The 20,358-nt window shown below is 40.6% G+C and overlaps 1 protein-coding gene across 1 annotated transcript in view; it reads right to left on the bottom strand.

The window, feature by feature from the left end:
• The window catches only part of LOC139750955 (uncharacterized), a 247,202-nt gene extending 226,917 nt beyond the window's left edge, over nucleotides 1-20,285 (bottom strand). The window contains exons 1-3 of the mRNA XM_071665896.1: nucleotides 20,167-20,285; nucleotides 7,331-7,424; nucleotides 6,999-7,092 (exon numbers count right to left, since the gene is read on the bottom strand). Of these exons, the coding sequence (XP_071521997.1) occupies nucleotides 6,999-7,092; nucleotides 7,331-7,415 (179 nt within the window). The 5' untranslated portion in view covers nucleotides 7,416-7,424; nucleotides 20,167-20,285. The remainder of the gene's footprint in view (nucleotides 1-6,998; nucleotides 7,093-7,330; nucleotides 7,425-20,166) is intronic.
• Nucleotides 20,286-20,358: the final 73 nt, after the last annotated feature.

Below are 20,358 nucleotides of genomic sequence, written 5' to 3'. Positions count from 1 at the left end.
GATGCTTGTGGCATGAGAAGCAAGGGAGGCGGGCAGATTAGAAAGGGTAGTGAGTGGTGGGATGAAGAAGTGAGGTTATTAATGAAACAGAAGAGAGAGACTTTTGGACGATTTTTGCAAGGAAATAATGCAAATGAGTGGGAGATGTATAAAAGAAAGAGGCAGGAGGTCAAGAGAAAAGTGCAAGAGGTGAAAAAGATGGCAAATGAGAGTTGGGGTGAGAGAGTATAATTAAATTTTAGGGAGAATAAAAAGATGTTTTGGAAGGAGGTAAATAAAGTGCGTAATAAAAGGGAACAAATGGAAACTTCATTGAATGGGGCTAATGGGGAGGTGATAACAAGCAATGGTGACGTGAGGAGATGGAGTGAGTATTTTGAAGGTTTGCTGAATGTCTTTGATGATAGAATGGCAAATATAGGGTGTTTTGGTCGAGGTGGTGTACAAAGTGAGAGGGTGAGAGAGAATGATTTGGTAAACAGAGAAGAGGTAGTTAAAGCTTTGCGGAAGATGAAAGCCGGCAAGGCAGCCGGTTTGAATGGTACTGCAGTGGAATTTATTAAAATAGGGGGTGACTGTATTGTTGACTGGTTGGTAGAGTTATTTAATGTATGTATGACTCATGGTGAGGTGCCTGAGGATTGGCAGAATGCTTGCATAGTGCCATTGTACAAAGGCAAAGGGGATAAAAGTGAGTGCTCAAGTTACAGAGGTTTAAGTTTGTTGAGTATTCCTAGGAAATTATATGGGAGGGTATTGATTGAGAGGGTGAAGGCATGTAGAGAGCATCAGATTGGGGAAGAGCAGTGTGGTTTCAGAAGTGGTAGAGGATGTGTGGATCAGGTGTTTGCTTTGAAGAATGTGAGAAATACTTAGAAAAGCAAATTGATCTGTACGTAGCATTTATGGATCTGGAGAAGGCATATGATAGAGTTGATAGAGATGCTCTGTGGAAGGTATTAAGAATATATGGTGTGGGAGGCAAGTTGTTAGAAGCAGTGAAAAGTTTTTATCAAGAATGTAAGGCATGTGTACGTGTAGGAAGAGAGGAAAGTGATTGGTTCTCAGTGAATGTTGGTTTGCGGCAGGGATGCGTGATGTTTCCATGGTTGTTTAATTTGTTTATGGATAGGGTTGTTAGGGAGGTGAATGCAAGAGTTTTGGAAAGATGAGCAAGTATGCAGTCTGTTGTGGATGAGACAGCTTGGGAAATGAGTCAGTTGTTGTTCGCTGATGATACAGCGCTAGTGGCTGATTCATGTGAGAAACTGCAGAAGCTGGTGACTGAGTTTGGTAAAGTGTGTGAAAGAAGAAAGCTGAGAGTAAATGTGAATAAGAGCAAGGTTATTAGGTACAGTAGGGTTGAGGGACATGTCAATTGGGAGGTAAGTTTGAATGGAGAAAAACTGGAGGAAGTGAAGTGTTTTAGATATCTGGGATTAGATTTGGCAGCGTATTCAACCATAGAAGCGGAAGTGAATCATAGGGTGGGGGAGGGGGCGAAAGTTCTTCGAGCGTTGGAAAATGTGTGGAAGTCGAGGAGGTTATCTTGGAAAGCAAAAATGGGTGTGTTTGAGGGAATAGTGGTTCCAGCAACGTTATATGATTGCGAGGCCTGGGCTATAAATAGAGTTGTGTGGAGGAGGGTGAATGTGCTGGAAATGAGATGTTTGAGGATAATATGTGCTGTGAGGTGGTTTGATCGAGTGATAAAAAGAGTGTGGTTGAGAGAGCAGAGGAGGGTGTTTTGAAATGGTTTGGTCACATGGAGAGAATGAACGAGGAAAGATTGACAAAGAGGATATATGTGTCAGAGGTGGAAGAAACAAGGAGAAGTGGGAGACCAAATTGGCGGTGGAAAGATGGAGTGAAAAAGATTTTGAGTGATCGGGGCCTGAACATGCAGGAGGGTGAAAGGCGTACAAGGAATCGAGTGAATTGGAACGATGTGGCATACCGGGGTCGACGTGCTGTCAATGGATTGAACCAGGGCATGTAAAGCGTCTGGGATAAACAATGGAATGTTGTGTGGGACCTGGATGTGGAAAGGGAGTTGTGGTTTCGTTGCATTATACATGACAACTAGAGACTGAGTGTGAACGAATTTGGCCTTTGTTGTCTTTTCCTAGCGCTACCTCGCGCGCATGCGGGGAAAGGGGGTTGTTATTTCATGTGTGGCGGGGTGGCGATGGGAATGAATAAGGGCAGACAGTATGAATTATGTACATGTGTATATATGTAAATGTTTCTGTGTGTATATATATGTTGAGATGTATAGATATGTAAATGTGCGTGTGTAGACGTGTATGTATATCATGTGTATGTGGATTGGTTTGGCCATTCTTTCGCCTGTTTCCTTGCACTACCTCGCTAACGCGGGAGACAGCGACAAACTATAATAAATAATATATATATATATATATATATATATATATATATATATATATATATATATATATATATATATATATATATATATATAATTCATATGGATATACTTTGTTTCCCGCATCAGCGAGGTAGTGGTAGGAAACAGACGAAGACCCATATACATATATACACATAGTACATATTCATATTCGCTTGCCTTCATCCATTATGGCGCCACCCTGCCCCAAAGAAAACAGCATCGCCAACACCTACGTCAACGGATTAGCGCCAGGAAAACAGACAAAAAAGACCACATTCGTTCACACTCAAACTCCAGCGGTAATGTGTAATACATCGAAACCACAACTCCCTATCCACATCCAAGCCCCACAGACTTTTCCACCGTATTACCCCAGACGCTTTACATGCCCTAATTCAGTCCAATGACAACACGTGGAACCCGGCATAACACATCGTTACAATTCACTCTATTCCTTGCACGCTTCACCCTCCTGAATCTTCAGGCCCCGATCCCTCAAATTCATTTTCACTCCACCCTTCCACCTCCAATTTGGTCTGCCACTTCTCCTTGTTCCCTCCAACTCTGACATATATGTATCCTGTTTGTTTAATCTTTCCTCACTCATGGCTCTGGACTTGGGTGAAAAATTCCAGAAGGTGGGGTGCGGGAGAGTCTGTCTGTGGAAGGAAGAAGTTGAGTTAACGTGGATAAACGCACGGTAATAAAATGTTGCGGGAATGGTTGAGGAGTGGGGAGACTGGATGGTTTGAGTGCGAGTTTGAATGGAAGGTCTTGGATGAAATGGGAACGCTTTAGGCACCAGGAAGTGCATTTGGCAGCGGATCGAATCTTTGGAGGCAGACAGGAATTGAGGAAGGAGAGTTCACTGTCTGTGCAAAGATGGGTATGTTTGAAAGCATTGTAGCCCCGCAGGTGTCCTTTGAATGTGTGTCTTGGGCCTTCAATGCAAGAGAAAGGAAGAGGGGTGGGTCTGGAATAGAACAAACCTGAAAGGACAATGTGTGATGTGAGGCATGTCAATCATGTATCTCATTACAGTATATGAACGAGGTGTGACAGTAAGCATAGTATGAATGACTGCTAGAGTATGCTGGAATGGTTTGGACATGTGGAATGAGCAAAGACAACGGAGAGAGGGATATCAAATAATAAGTATATAGATGGAGTGAGGGAGCCCATGTAGCATGCACTGGACAGTGAAACGGTTCTGTGTGGTATATGGGGGTTTGTGCAATTAATTGGTTTAATCAAGACACATCAAGAGGTCATGGTAAACCACAGAACTATTGTGGGGGCTTGGCTGTGGACGGTAGGCTCTGGTTTCAGTTAATTATACATAACAGCTGGAGAGTGAATATATGCACATTAAAGCCAGAGTTTGCATGTTTCTGAGACAACTACGGATGAAAAAGCGGTTAGGTATAAATGAATAAATTTATATATATATATATATATATATATATATATATATATATATATATATATATATATATATTATCCCTGGGGATAGGGGATTAAGAATACTTCCCACGTATTCCCTGCGTGTCGTAGAAGGCGACTAAAAGGGGAGGGAGCGGGGGGCTGGAAATCCTCCCCTCTCGTTCTTTTTTTAATTTTCCAAAAGAAGGAACAGAGGGGGCCAGGTGAGGATATTCCCTCAAAGGCCCAGTTCTCTGTTCTTAACGCTACCTCGCTAACGCGGGAAATGGCGAATAGTTTGAAAGAAAAAAAAGATATATATATATATATATATATATATATATATATATATATATATATATATATATATATATATATATATATATATATATATATATATATATATATATATATATATATATATTCGCCATTTCCCGCGATGGCGAGGTAGCGTTAAGAACAGAGGACTGAGCCTTAGCTAGGTAGATAGATAGATACATAGATAGTGTGTGTTGCTACCCTCACTGTACGTCATCAGGGTGGCAAGATATCACAACAGCCTAATACATAACAACTCTCACACATACCAAGGCCTTTCTTACCATTCTCTCTCTCTCTCTCTCTCTCTCTCTCTCTCTCTCTCTCTCTCTCTCTCTCTCTCTCTCTCCCTACAAACACTTGTCAACTGCCCCTAACAGCTGAACCTTGCGTCATCCTAAATACCTTCTTATTAGTTACCTTGCATGCACAACAACCGACTCCTAACCAAACGGGAAACAATAAATTACTCAATGTTGAGATGAACACTATCACAACCACGTTATTAAAGTAACCCAATAAATGATTCGATGTTTATTGGAGAGAATGTTTATCTCAAGCATAAATTAATTATTTGGAGAATTAACTAATCCTGATTCATAAATCAACTAACTTTAGAGCTAAGAAAACTCCAATTTGTATGATACAGAGGAAAACTCCAACTTGTATCGCATCCAAGAAGCAAGCTAAGACTGCACAGAGCAATATCCAGTTCCAACAGCCTGGCCTCCATTGTATATCGCTTCCATTTCAAAACAATAGGTCCATTCCTCTAGCATCAACAGGCAATTAAATTATGTTTACAATCTTCCTACAGAAAGTGGTCAACATTTCCCCTTGGATAAGTCTACTCAAGAATACTTTGGCCCTCTTTAGTATGTGTGACATAGCGTCCATAATATATTTTCTGATATTAGTTTAGGGGAAAGGTTAAAGCTCGTGACACAATCACACTAGCAGGCCTGAAACTGGCAAGTTCAGGAGAGTTTAAAATAGAATCTGTAAGAAGGTTTTATTTAATTCCTTTCTCACAAAGTTAACTTTTGCTGTTCTTTACTGCGAGCCTCTACGTCAGTTGCCAGATTGTCTACAATCAAGGAGGATCCGGGCGGTCTCAGGCTGGTGGCGGTTTACAAATGCAATGACTTTAAGATAATATCACTCCTAGAGTTCCATACTGATACTTTCCCGTAATTGGGTGTGCATTACAAATAGGCTTTTCATGTGTCAGGTTTATAGCACTAGTCAAGTACAAGTAACACGTACAAGTAACAGACAAAGACCAAATTCAACAAAAGGTTCCTAACTTTTTAGGGTTGATGTACCCTTCTTGGTATTACGTCACTCCTCTCGATGGTGACTTTTTTCCTTTTTCTTACTTTCCTGATCATCCATTTTACTTTTGCCAAAATCATGTAGCTTTGAGCAAAGCTTATGTGCCAGAGGAGTGTTCTGCTCTAACGAAACAGCCTATGTTAAATACACTTGTAGATCCTGGATTTGTATCTCATAAAAACCCTGATGAGGCTTCACAAATCCACTGGAAACCCATAGTCTACCATCACCTGTAGTGCCACGAACGTCAACAGCACCATGTTTACCAGTGCCAACTGGTGCCACCGTGAGTAAAAAAAAAAAAAAAAGACTGCAGCCTTAAGCTGCAGAAGCCTTTGGAAAGGTTCTGGGTAACAAAAGGATTCATAGAAATGGGTCTTGGTGTAATTCGGAAACAATAATAAAAACTGCTGCGGATTCTGGGATCTTGTGATCTCCCTCATATACTCACAGTGTAAGAAATCAACGCCTGGAAGGCGCTTCCCCATGTTTTTCAAGACCTGCAAGCTTGCTCCGAGGTGAACTAGATCAGTCACTGACATGCTTTACAGCAATAAAGGCCAAGGGTCGCTTAATCGTTTGAATACATTGCCCGCACATCCTGCCACGCATCTGGTCTGCGGACTCATCACTGCAGCCGAGGCAAGCATAACGTACCACAGTTCTAATTCAAATATCCAGCAATAAATGAATGCAAGGTTTTTGATAAGGGAGGTAGCAACATAATCTTTCCTTTAAGCATCACCAAATGTACATTTGTATATCCCGTGTACATGAAGGATATTCAACATTCTAATACAGAATATAGATGCACCTTTGAAAGCAAGCTGGTCGATCAGTTTTCCTTATTCCTCTGAAATCTGCTTCCAAAGTTGCAATAAGACGTGTCTGAAATACTGTGGTACTTCGTGGGCTCTCTAACTCCACGCCTAGGGCTGGTGATGGTCATAATTCATCCAAATATTGTTGGAAACTTGTCACTGGCTCGTAGATCTAGAGGCACTGATAAGCATTCGCAAAGCCTTATTTTGCTGAGCAAGATTTGGTTCCATGCCTACCCCATACTTGTCATACATCTATTCCAAATCTGTCAAACGTCTCCCCAACACTTGCACGTATCTATTTCGCTACAACACTTGTGTTTCACGTTACACCTTCCACATACGTGCCGCGCACCGTTCACAAGTTTGCTTCAAGCCTGCCATATATCTGCCATGGTTGGTATAAGTCCCATGCCTACTAAATCATAATAACGTGTGCTACACATCTTGAAGACATCACAAACACATCGCAGCCACACGTTAAAAGTCTTACCTCACAACTAGTATACATCTGCCACACACATCACACACCTGATGTATTAAGTAAATACTCGTCAGACGTGTTTCACTGATAACGAGACATTTGTCACCCGCCTTCCGAACACAGCACTACGCGTACCAAGCACTCGCACATACCCATACCATCTACTGTAATCACAGATTATCACAGATTTTGCTATAAATTGCCTTACCTGTCTCTCACGGGTGTGCAAGAAAGTAACCCCGCTGACAAGTCTTGTAGCTGGGAGCAGCCCACGCCCTCGTTTACACATAAATGGCCTGGATCTGGGTTCAGAAAGAATGACAGTGAAAAAAAAAAATGCATGATATCGAGTTGTTCAATCAGATTTCTTTGGAGAAAAAGCAGCACATCTAAATTGCATAATATTACATACCGCTTGTAAACAGACGTATGTTACTTGTATAATAAAGAACAAATTAATTCAGTCCGAAATGCATAAAGCAAAATAAAAAGGCTCACAAGCAAGAAAAAAAAAATCAAAAGCATCGGGGAATACATTACTTGGATTGTGAAGAAGGACGGCCGGATGGGCAGACCCAAGCCACATCACCAGCAGCAGCACTACTCCTCCCCCGCCTCTCGACATGATCACCACCTGCAGTAGAGAGGGTAACGCACGCTGATACACAGTACCACAACTGGCAAAATAGAAATAAATGAGAATCATAGTGATTTACATGCGATATCGTGTATGGTAATCATATTACAAAGCTGAAAGTGCTTTGAAAGGCAGTATACTGCCTTCTGGGCGTCTAAGAAACGCTCTTCAACCAAGATGTCGTTTTAGTTGTCCCACTGTCATCGCTCTTATTGTACTAATGTCATTCATGACGTGCTCTTATAATAGATACAAAACCCCAAGGCCTGACCGTCCAATGAAAAACAAAAGAACAAGTGCGAAACAGTATAAAGATGCAGAGAAACAGATGTATTGCCTATGTAAGGGAAAATCATATCCACCTAGCCTGGCTACAAAATTCTAAAGGGAAAGATCAGTAATACCGACACAGAGGGTGAAAGATGGTTTCGGGCACCACTTCCACAAACCATGGCTGAAGTTGGTTGCTTGCAATGGTAGCGTGGTAGCAACAGCTGTAACGATGATGTGATGCAGCAACACATTTAAGTTTAAAATTTTCCTAGACTATTATCTCACTTATACTTCATGTCTGATGTTACGAAATTTGTTACTCCGTAAGTAAAAAAAAAAATTGTGATGTAAGGAGTGCAAGACCAGCAATTGAACCCAGGCATGAGTTCAGGGTCATCAATTTAAAAAAAAAAAAACTAGATTAATCAGCTGTTTCCATAGACTCTTGGCGCACTAAAATGTTAATGTTATGCTTGACATCATATATTAGTATCTCAGAAACATCATGCTTAAAAGAAATCGATTGATTATCTGATTGGCTGATTAAATTACCTTATCTCATAATTGATGGGAAATTTGGACATTTCGCGAACACGATTGATAAAGGCTTAAGAATACCAGTCATGAGAGTGGAGGTCCTTTTTTTCTTGATGTAGAGTGTACTATAAAACATGTTACAGACACCAAAGGCCTTAATTAGCAGATGGTTCAAGTAAATAAAGATTTAACTGTATCTTCCACGCCATACGTCTGGCAGTCATGGAAAACAGTACTAGAACAAGGAATCATGGTTGATATCGAGCACTGCACTAAAACCAATTAAAGAAGTCTTAAGACAGACGTTAACCAATCCACCCTCTATCTGGAATTACTACACAACAATTGCAACAGCCCACAGGTACAAAACTCGCTCTGTACACTGATGTAATTACCCATGAGGCACCAGCTTCCAGGCATACCACTCACCGGTAGTCATTTAGCAAAGTCCTTCCATGTTTGAAAATCATATATTGACAGGAGCTCATTTGTTCACAAGATATTTTCATGGAATATCTAAAGGACTCTTTAGCCATAGCGCTTCCGGGGTTCGTATTCTAGGAAATCATCTTCAGCTAAGCTAGCAGTCGAAGGCCAAGAAGACCTTCGAAGTCCTTACACATATGTCCGGAGTCGTTTGAATGATTTTGAGTCATAAAATCCTGCAACAACATTAAAGTGTTGTAATGACTTTTGATCACCTATCAGAGTTTAGATAGACCTAAAATGATCTAATTTTGTTTACTCTGCAGTGTTCTTAGATTATTTTTTTTTTCTGCTGTAATTTTGTCTTAATGTGAATTTCTCCAATAAAACAAATTTAGTTCGCACCAAAGTCCTGCACACAGCAGTAGAGTCCTTGGGTTAGTTTAAAGGCACATAGCTGAGCAAACCGGTTACCCCGACTAAATAAGTAATTGTTTTGAAGGGGCAAATTAAAGCATAAGGTTCTATTTTTTTCCCTCCAACGCTATATATAATCATATAATTATGTTGGAGGGTGGTCGTTGCTCAAGTCACTGCCCTTTGCTTAACTCTGGCAACGTATGTCTTGAAAACTGGTCCCGTGATTATAACAAGATGCAGTTATAATAAAGTGTAACTACTACCACCCATCCTTAAAGAGTGTGATGCCTAGTTGAGACGAGGCTCGAGCGCTCTGGTCCACAAGCGATGACACATGACAGTACATGGAGGAAAAAACAAAAACGAACGAATCTTTTTACTACAGAGACAAACAGTAGAATGAAAGACAACCAACGCAAGAGAATGAGACAACCCATGAAGCAGTTCATGAGCAGACTGCTAGCAGGGAACGAGTTAAGATTTTGCAATTAGAGCGACATGGGAAGAGGGTTTATGAGCGACGTACATCACTCGCAAAAACAGTCTATCAACACCTTTTAATGTACCTGGCGTTGTGCTAAATGCCGAAGTTTCCTAAACTTTCCATAAATAAAGATATTAAAAAGACTGAAGTATACACTGATGGCTCCAAGTGCTCTATTCTTAGAACGTTTTTGAAGGTAAGTTTACAGAAAATGTACACTACTCATCAAAGAAAACGGCCTGAGTGGGGATGAAAAGATATTCTGCAACGGAAGAAAACATTGGTGTAAAGGAAAGCCCAGTGAGAGATGGTATTTTTTCATCCATTTTTCCCGGGAATCGCCGGGAAACCCAACTAATACTTAATAATTACGATAACAACATTTTATTGTTTTTTTCTCTTTAGACAGATTCGTTGACCAGAAATAATGATATGGACATAAAAATATGGAACAGCAACATGGCCTAAAAGTTTTAGTCAGCTGCATCATTACCCTCAACTCGTACCAGAATTGGTGAACGAATGCAGGTTCACCATCTATGTGCTAAGGCTCATCATTATCAGAAAAAGATTCGAGATCCATGGCGATAGAAAGTTTCCAAGTAAGGTTAGGCTCTAGTCGTTTTGGGAAAGGTTAACTTGAAAACAAATAACCAAGCCTTATGTTTTTTCTCATTTCACTGGATGAGAGTCGCTTGTTGTTGCACATACGCCCCTTCAAGAATACTGGACAATGTAAATTGTCAGAGAGGCCAGAATTTGGAAAGGTTCTTCACGTGATGCCTATTGATAAAAAAATTAATGAACTATCTCTTCTATTTAAGACGTATGGAAGGTAAGTGAATAGTTTGCATTTTATGGTGAAAATGATAAAACTCATTATGAACTGAAATCTTAAACTGGGAAATTCAAATGAGTGTATTATGGCAATTATATAACATATTAAACATATGCGTCACCTTAACTTACAATTGTTAAGTCTATCAGTGAATACGTATACACGGCAAGCTCAAGTTTCAAAACCTCTTGGAAAACAGTCTTGAACAAGCACAGCACATATCATAGGTGCTAAACAGCATATTCAGTGGCAATCCTGTTTGATATGCTGTAATTCCAATAACCTAATAGTATCATACACGGAAGGTCAATCATCGCCCGTCATTAGTTAACAGACTACCTCTTGTCCAGCCAGTCATTGCGTGCAAGTGCTAGAGCCATGTTGTTCACAGTGTTACTCTCACAGTTGGATGTAGGTGTGTCATGACGCATCGGAGGGCACTGAACATACGCTGTACTGTAGCACTCACGTACTGCAATAAATTACAGTATTACGAGAATGTCTTTTCATTGTGAACACTATTATGGCTTCTCTCAAGCATATTGTGCACTATACGAAAACTACTTCGCTAGATGGTGCTTGGTAATGTGACCATTAATATGGCTTCCCTCTTAATTCTATATGCATATGGTTCATGGCTCTTTCGGAAGGTTTTTTTGTTGCTGTGAACATATATTCAAATGGCTTCTCTCTTCTGTGAAGAGCTGTATGTTGCTCTATAAGACCTCTCCAGGAGGTCTTTTGACAGTGTGAACATTCATATGGTTTCTCTCCTGTAAGGATGGTCATAAGGTCCAGTAAAGTATTTCTTTTGAAGACAGACATCTAACAAAGCGAACGTCTATATGGTTTTTCTTTATGAACATTCATATGACATATGAATCTTTCGAGTAAAGATCCTTTGGCATTGTAAACATTCATATACTTTCTTTCTTTATTGAATACTTCTGTGCATTACCATATCAATCTTCTCGGAGAAGGCCGAATGGGATGTAAACAGTGGCATTTTTCCTGTGTGAGTAGTTACATGCCGCATTAGACCATGCCTCCATGGAAGGGTCATCTGGCTCAGTGAACATTCTTGTGATTTCTCTCCTGTATGATAGGCTCCACATATGTATTCCTTCAGGTGAAGGACCTTTCTCAGTGTCAGCATGTGAATGGCTTCTCTCCTGTATGAATTATCATCTGCCTTATCAAAATATTCCTCAGGGATCGACTTCTGTCAGTGGGAACATTCATGTGGTTTCTCTCCTGTATGAGTATTCATATGCTTCACGAAATTAATCTTCAGGAAGGTCTTCTGGTTTTGTAACTATTCATATGGCTTCTCTCCTGAACTAGTAAAGTGAGGCAGCATTTTACCCTTCTCTGAGAGAATGCCTTTTGCTTTGTGAGCACTCTTAAGGCTTCTTTCCAGTATCAGAAATACTATAAGAAATACTAAAATACTTTCATGCGCACAGCAGTTGACTTTAACAGGCAACAGATGATTATATATATATATATATATATATATATATATATATATATATATATATATATATATATATATATATATATATATCTTTTCTTTTTCTTTCATACTATTCGCCATTTCCCGCATTAGCGAGGTAGCGTTAAGAACAGAGGACTGGGCCTTTGAGGGAATATCCTCACCTGGCCCCCTTCTCTGTTCCTTCTTTTTGGGAAAAAAAAAAAAAACCAAGAGGGGAGGATTTCCAGCCCCCCGCTCCCTCCCCTTTTAGTCGCCTTCTACGACACGCAGGGAATACGTGGGAAGTATTCTTTCTCCCCTATATATAGGAAAGGATCACGATTTAGCGCGTGATCAAGTGTATTCCTACGAGTCCACTGGGAAATATAACACTAAAGTTCCCAAGTGCACTTTCGTGTAACAATCACATCGTCAGGGGAAATACAAGAAAAATATAACATTCACTTGATATACGACGAAGAGACGTAGCTAGGACGCCATTTGGTAAACAAGTGACTGTCCGAATGGAGGTCGGGTGCGTCCAAGACTGACAACGAGCGTATCATAAACTTGTTATGTGGACTAGATGGGGAATTGCATACAAATTTTTATCAACTATAAAGCTATCCAATTTGTATAGACCTTCACTAATATTAAGATTATAATTCTTTGTGTATATACTAATAGAGGATTCAATTATATTTCTCGTGGTACTGGAGTTTAATGACTGAGATGGCAATACTCCAGTCACTACAATTATCACAGTTTTTAACGTGATTAAACAAGGCATTTGATTCTTGTCCTGTTATTTTATTATATCTATGTTGCTTAAGTCTAACAGAAAGATCCTTACCAGTCTGCCCAACATAAAACTTATCACAATTTCTACATAACACTTTATAGATGCACCCAGGAGAACTTTCTGGTGAGTTTCTAATTAACATATTCATTACAGTATTATTGCTGCTGAAGGCAACATTTACATTAAAGGATTTAAGCAAAATGGGAATTAAAGTACAATTATTATGAAAAGGGAGAAGTAAAAGGTTCTCTGTGTCAATGGAAGGTTTGTTTCCAATCTATGTTTCTTAGGGCATTACGTATTTGCGGTCCAGAGTTTACTGATGATGAGTTTGAGAAGATATATTCTATTGGATCCAGGTTAAAGTATCTTAGAGCCTTCTGGCAGTGATCATGGTTTGTAGCAAACTGGCGCCAACAAAGCGTCATAGCCCAGCATGAGCAAGTGAGGTTAGGTGTGGAATCTTACACTTGTAACGTCATGTCGCCGCTCAAAACGTTTTGAATTTTGGAGCATTTTAGATTTCAAGTGTTCGGATTAGGGATGTTCAACTTGTATATTAAAAAAAAAAAATACAGTTACATTCATCTTGCATACATTGTAATCATGAACTGAAAAGTGTCTAGAGGAAATATGGTTAAATAAAAAAGATACTGAAAAACTTCTTCCCTTCCGACGACACATTTCAATACTTTTATCTCCTGTTCACAGTTCTGAGTCACTTATCCATTCTCAAATGTATCGGTGTTACGCTTGGCACCACTGTAGCCCCAGGGTGGAGGAGGGGGCGAAGGTTCTGGGAGCGTTGAAGAATGTGTGGAAGGCGAGAACGTCATCTCGGAGAGCAAAAATTGGTATGCTTGAAGGAAAAGTGGTTTCAACAATGTTACATGGTTGCGAGGCATGGGCTATAGATAGGGTTGTGCGGAGGAGGGTGGATGTGTTGCAAATGAAATGTTTGAGAACAATATGTGGTGTGAGGTGTTTTGATCGAGTAAGTAATGAAAGGGTAAGAGAGATGTGTGGTAATAAAGAGTGTATTGAGAGAGCAGAAAAGGGTGCGTTGGTTTGGAGAGAATGGGTGAGGAAAGACGGACAAAGGATATATGTGTCAGAGGTGGAGGGAAGAAAGAGAAGCGGGAGACCATTTTAGATGTAGGAGGATGGAGTGAAAAAGATTTTGAGAGATCGGGGCCTGAACAGACAGGAGGGTGAAAGGCGTGCAAGGAATAGAGTGAATTGGAACGGTGTGGTATACCGGGGTTGACGTGCTGCCAATGGATTGAACCAGGTCATATGAAGCGTCTGGGGTAAACCATGGAAAGTTTTGTGGGGCCTGGATGTAGAAAGGGAGCTGTGGTTTCGGTGCATTACACTTGACAGTTAGAGACTGAGAGTGAACGAATGTGGCCTTTGTTGTCTTTTCCTAACCCTACCTCGCGCGTGCGCGCGGTGGGGGGAGGGGGTGCTATTTCATGTGTGGCGGGGTGACGACGAGAATGGATAAAGGCAGCAAGTATGAATATGTACATGTGTATAAATCTATATGTCTGTGAATGTCTATGTACGTATACGTTGAAATGTATAGGTATGTATATGTGCATGTGTGGGCGTTTATGTATATGCATGTGTATGTCGGTGGGTTGGGCCATTCTTTTGTCTGTTTCCTTGCGCTACCTCGCTAACGCGGGAGACAGCGACTATGCATAATATATATATATATATAGGGATAGGGGAGAAAGAATACTTCCCACGTATTCCCTGCGTGTCGTAGAAGGCGACTAAAAGGGAAGGGAGCGGGGGGCTGGAAATCCTCCCCTCTCGTTTTTTTTTTTTTTAATTTTCCAAAAGAAGGAACAGAGAAGAGGGCCAGGTGAGGATATTCCCTCAAAGGCCCAGTCCTCTGTTCTTAACGCTACCTCGCTATCGCGGGAAATAGCGAATAGTATGAAAAAAAAAAAAAAAAAAAAAAATATATATATATATATATATATATATAAATATATATATATATATATATATATATATATATATATATATATATATATATATGTATATATATATACATATATATATATATATATGCTACATACAAATCCATTTGTTTTTCTAAATATTTCTCACATACATTCTTCAAAGCAAACACCTGATCCACACATCCTTTACCACTTCGGAAACCACACTGCTCTTCCCCAATCTGATTCTCTGTACATGCCTCCACCCTCTCAATCAATACCCTCCAATATAATTTCCCAGGAATACTGAACAAACTTATGCCTCTGTAGTTTGAACACTCGCCTTTATTCCCTTTGCCTCTGTACAATGACACTATGTATGCATTCCGCCAATCCTCAGGCACTTTATCATGGTCGAGACATACATTGAATATCCTTACCAACCAATCAACAACACAGTCACCCCCTTTTTTAAATACATTCCACTGAAATACCGTCCAAACCCGCCGCCTTGCCGGATTTCATCTTGCGCAAAGCTTTCACTACCTCTTCTCTCCTCACTAAATCATCCTCCCTGACCATGTAACTTCATACGCCACCCCGTCCAAAACACCCTATATCTGCCACTTTATCATCAAACACATTCAACAAACCTTTAAAATACTCACTCCATCTCCTCACTCCATCACTATCTGTAATCACTTCCCCGTTTGCTCCCTTTACAGACGTTCCCATTTGCTCCCTTGTCTTACACACGTTACTTACCTCCTTCCAAAACATCTTTTTATTCTCCCTAAAATTTAATGATACCCTCTCACCCCAACTCTCATATGCCCTCCTTTTCAACTCTTGCACCTTTTTCTTGACCTCCTGCCTCTTTCTTTTGCAGAGATGCTTTGTGGAAAGTTTTAAGAGTATGTGGTGTGGAATGTAAGGTGCTAGAAGCAGTGAAAAGTTCCTAGTGAATGTTGATCTGCGGCAGGGGTGTGTAATGCCCCCATGGTTATCTAATTTATTTTTGGATGGGGTGGTTAGGGAGGTAAATGCAAGAGTTTTGGAGAGAGAGAGAGAGAGAGAGAGAGAGAGAGAGAGAGAGAGAGAGAGAGAGAGAGAGAGAGAGAGAGAGAGAGAGGCGATTATGCAGTCTGTTGTGGATGAGAGGGCCCGGGAAGTGAGTCAGTTGTTGTTGGCCGATGATACAGTTCTAGTGGCCGATTCGTGTGAGAAACTGCAGAGGTTGATGACTGAGTTTAGAAAAGTGTGCGAAAGGAGAAAGTTGAGAGTAAACGTGAATAAGAGCAAGGTTATTAGGTTCAATGATGTTAAGGGACAAGTTAATTGGTGAATTAATAGGTGTGTGTGAGTGGATGGTCTGTTTCCTGGTGCTAACTCGCTGACGCGGGAAACGGCGATCAAGTATACTTAAAAACACACACACACACACACACACACACACACACACACACACATATATATATATATATATATATATATATATATATATATATATATATATATATATATATATATATATATATATATATATATATTTATTTATTATTTATTTTGCTTTGTCGCTGTCTTCCGCGTTTGCGAGGTAGCTCAAGGAAACAGACGAAAGAAATGGCCCAACCCACCCCCATACCCAATGTATACACACACACGTCCACACACGTAAATATACATACCTATACATCTCAATGTACACATATATATACATACACAGACACATACATATATACCCATGTACACAATTCACACTGTCTGCCCCCATTCACTCCCATCGCCACCTCGCCACACATGGAATACCTTCCCCCTCCCCCCTCATGTGTGCGAGGTAGCACTAGGAAAAGACAACAAAGGCCCCATTCGTTCACACCCAGTCTCTAGCTGCCACGCAATAATGCCCGAAACCACAGCTCCCTTTCTACATCCAGGCCCCACACAACTTTCCATGGTTTACCCCAGACGCTTCACATGCCCTGATTCAATCCACTGACAGCACGTCAACCCCGGTATACCACATCGATCCAATTCACTCTATTCCTTGCCCTCCTTTCACCCTCCTGCATGTTCAGGCCACGATCACACAAAATCTTTTTCACTCCATCTTTCCACCTCCAATTTGGTCTCCCACTTCTCCTCGTTCCCTCCACCTCCGACACATATATCCTCTTGGTCAATCTTTCCTCACTCATTCTCTCCATGTGCCAAAACCATTTCAAAACACCCTCTTCTGCTCTCTCAACCACGCTCTTTTTATTTCCACACATCTCTCTTACCCTTACATTACTTACTCGATCAAACCACCTCACACCACACATTGTCCTCAAACATCTCATTTCCAGCACATCCACCCTCCTGCGCACAACTCTATCCATAGCCCACGCCTCGCAACCACACAACATTGTTGGAACCACTATTCCTTCAAACATACCCATTTTTGCTTTCCGAGATAATGTTCTCGACTTCCACACATTCTTCAAGGCTCCCAGGATTTTCGCCCCCTCCCCCACCCTATGATTCACCTCCGCTTCCATGGTTCCATCCGCTGCCAGATCCACTCCCAGATATCTAAAACATTTTACTTCCTCCAGTTTTTCTCCATTCAAACTTACCTCCCAATTGACTTGACCCTCAACCCTACTGTACCTAATTACCTTGCTCTTATTCACATTTACTCTTAACTTTCTTCTTTCACACACTTTACCAAACTCAGTCACCAGCTTCTGCAGTTTCTCACATGAATCAGCCACCAGCGCTGTATCATCAGCGAACAACAACTGACTCACTTCCCAAGCTCTTCCATCCACAACAGACTTCATACTTGCCCCTCTTTCCAAAACTCTTGCATTCACCTCCCTAACAACCCCATCCATAAACAAATTAAACAACCATGGAGACATCACACACCCCTGTCGCAAACCTACATTCACTGAGAACCAATCACTTTCCTCTCTTCCTATACGTACACATGCCTTACATCCTCGATAAAAACTTTTCACTGCTTCTAACAACTTGCCTCCCACACCATATATTCTTAATACCTTCCACAGAGCATCTCTATCAACTCTATCATATGCCTTCTCCAGATCCATAAATGCTACATACAAATCCATTTGCTTTTCTAAGTATTTCTCACATACATTCTTCAAAGCAAACACCTGATCCACACATCCTCTACCACTTCTGAAACCACACTGCTCTTCCCCAATCTGATGCTCTGTACATGCCTTCACCCTCTCAATCAATACCCTCCCATATAATTTACCATGAATACTTAACAAACTTATACCTCTGTAATTTGAGCACTCCTTATCCCCTTTGCCTTTGTACAATGGCACTATGCAAGCATTCCGCCAATCCTCAGGCACCTCACCATGAATCATACATACATTAAATAACCTTCCCAACCAGTCATCAATATAGTCACCCCCTATATATGTTTCTTTTTTCTTTCATACTATTCGCCATTTCCCGCATTAGCGAGGTAGCGTTGAGAACAGAGGACTGGGCCCTTGAGGGAATATCCTCACCTGGGCCCCTTCTCTGTTCCCTCTTTTGGAAAATTAAAAAAAAAAAAGTGAGAGGGGAGGATTTCCACCCTCCCGCTCCCTCCCCTTTTAGTCGCCTTCTACGACACGCAGGGAATACGTGGGAAGTATTCTTTCTCCCCTATCCCCATATATATATATATATATATATATATATATATATATATATATATATATATATATATATATATATATATATATATGAACGCGCTCTATCATATAATGCACAAACCTCCAACAGAACACGATCGAACCCGGAACACCTTTGTAGCATGCGGGAGCACTACATCTAGGCTATGATCATCCTTTTTGGTACTATATCATCAGCGAAAAACAACTGGCTCACTTCACAGGCCCTCTCATCACCAACAAACTGCACACTCGCCCTCTCTCCAAAACTTTTGCATTCACCTTCACCTAACCACCCCATCCATAAACATATTAATCTACCATGGGGACATCACACACCCCTGCGGCAGACCGACATTCACTGAGAATCAATCACTCTCCTCTCTTCCTACTCATACACATGCCTTACATCCTTGGTAAAGACTTTTCACTGCTTCTAGTAGTTTACCTCCCACATTATATGCTCTTTAAGACATTTCAAAAAGCATCTCTATCAACCCTATCATATGCCTTCTCCAGATCCATAAATGTTACATATAAATTCATCTGTTTTTCTAAGTATTTCTCACACACATTCTTCAAAACAAACACCTGATCCACACATCTTGCACCTCTTCTGAAACCACACTGCTCTTCCCCAGTCTGATGCTCTGTACATGCCGTTACCCTCTCGATCAATACTCTCCAATACAATTTCCCAGAAATACTCAACACACTTATGCCTCTGTAGCTTGAACCCTCACTTTATCCTTTTTACCTCTGTACAATGGCACAGTGCATGCATTCCGCCAATCATCAGGCACTTCACCATGATCCATACATACACTGAATATCCTTACCAACCAATCAAGAACACAGTCACTCCCTTTCTTAATAAATTCTACTGTGATACCATCCTAACCTGCCGCCTTGCCGAACTTCATCTTCCGCAAAACTTTCACTATCTCCTCTCTTAACCAAACCATTCTCTCTTACCCTCTCTCTCCGTACACCAGCCCGACCAAAACACCCTACATCTGCCACGCTATCATCAAGCACATTCAACAAACCTTCAAATTACTCGCTTCATCTCCTCACTTTATCACTACCTGTTAATACTTGCCCCCTTCACCGATGTTCCCAAAGATATCCAAAAGATATCGTTAATGACATGACCTTTTTTATAGCGTCAGTTGCTCGTGCCTTATCGGTTTACATTGAAAAAGAAAATTAAAATTTTCTTTAACATATAAGATGGAACATTTACTGTAAGGAAGGTAAGGTGCAGCCAAAAAATATATATACAATACGTAGAAGTCATGTTCTCCAATTGTACTTTAAAAGTCTGAGAGTAAACTAGTATTATACGTTCACATCATGAGCGGGGTAGACACCTGTATGAAATGCATTACCTACTTATGTGATGGTTCTTACACTTTAAAAAAAAAAAATCATAAACTAATCAAAATAAGTAATCAGGAAAATGCAACGGAGAGTCAGTAGAGGCTCGTAAACAGCCATAAAGGAAGAGCTCTTCCCATAACGCAGTACTTTCCATTAATAATCTGGTAGTGGATGTACCAAACAGGTACAATAATATTTACAACCTGACAAAGCGCGGATAGTACAAATTATACGGACAGTAATATGAGTTAGCTGTGACTTATAACTAAAGTAACAGGATTCAGTTGTTTATTCGCCTTCGCACTTCGGAATTTGAGCTCAGTCTCAGCAGTAAGGCCAATGAGCAATAAATACAACTGTAACTAAAGCCATGGTTGACATTACAAAAGCAAAGTACTTGAAACGGCGACAACGTGTGGCGTCTAGTAAACACAGCGTATTAATGTGGTCAAGATACTTACTTTTCGCGAGAGATGTAGTCTACTGCAGCAGAGACCAAGGGATTAGTGTTAACTACCTCGTTCCTTGTTAACGAATGATCAGGAATGGTTCTGGTGCCTCACTATACCTCGCACCCTCATACTGATGGAAAAAGTATCGTACGATTCCGGGTGCAGCTTTACATGGTACCAATGAAGCCGAACTATATGAAT

This window comes from Panulirus ornatus, chromosome 10, assembly GCF_036320965.1.
Source record: "Panulirus ornatus isolate Po-2019 chromosome 10, ASM3632096v1, whole genome shotgun sequence".
Lineage (NCBI taxonomy): Eukaryota > Metazoa > Arthropoda > Malacostraca > Decapoda > Palinuridae > Panulirus > Panulirus ornatus.
This window is presented reverse-complemented; position numbering and strand designations above follow the sequence as displayed.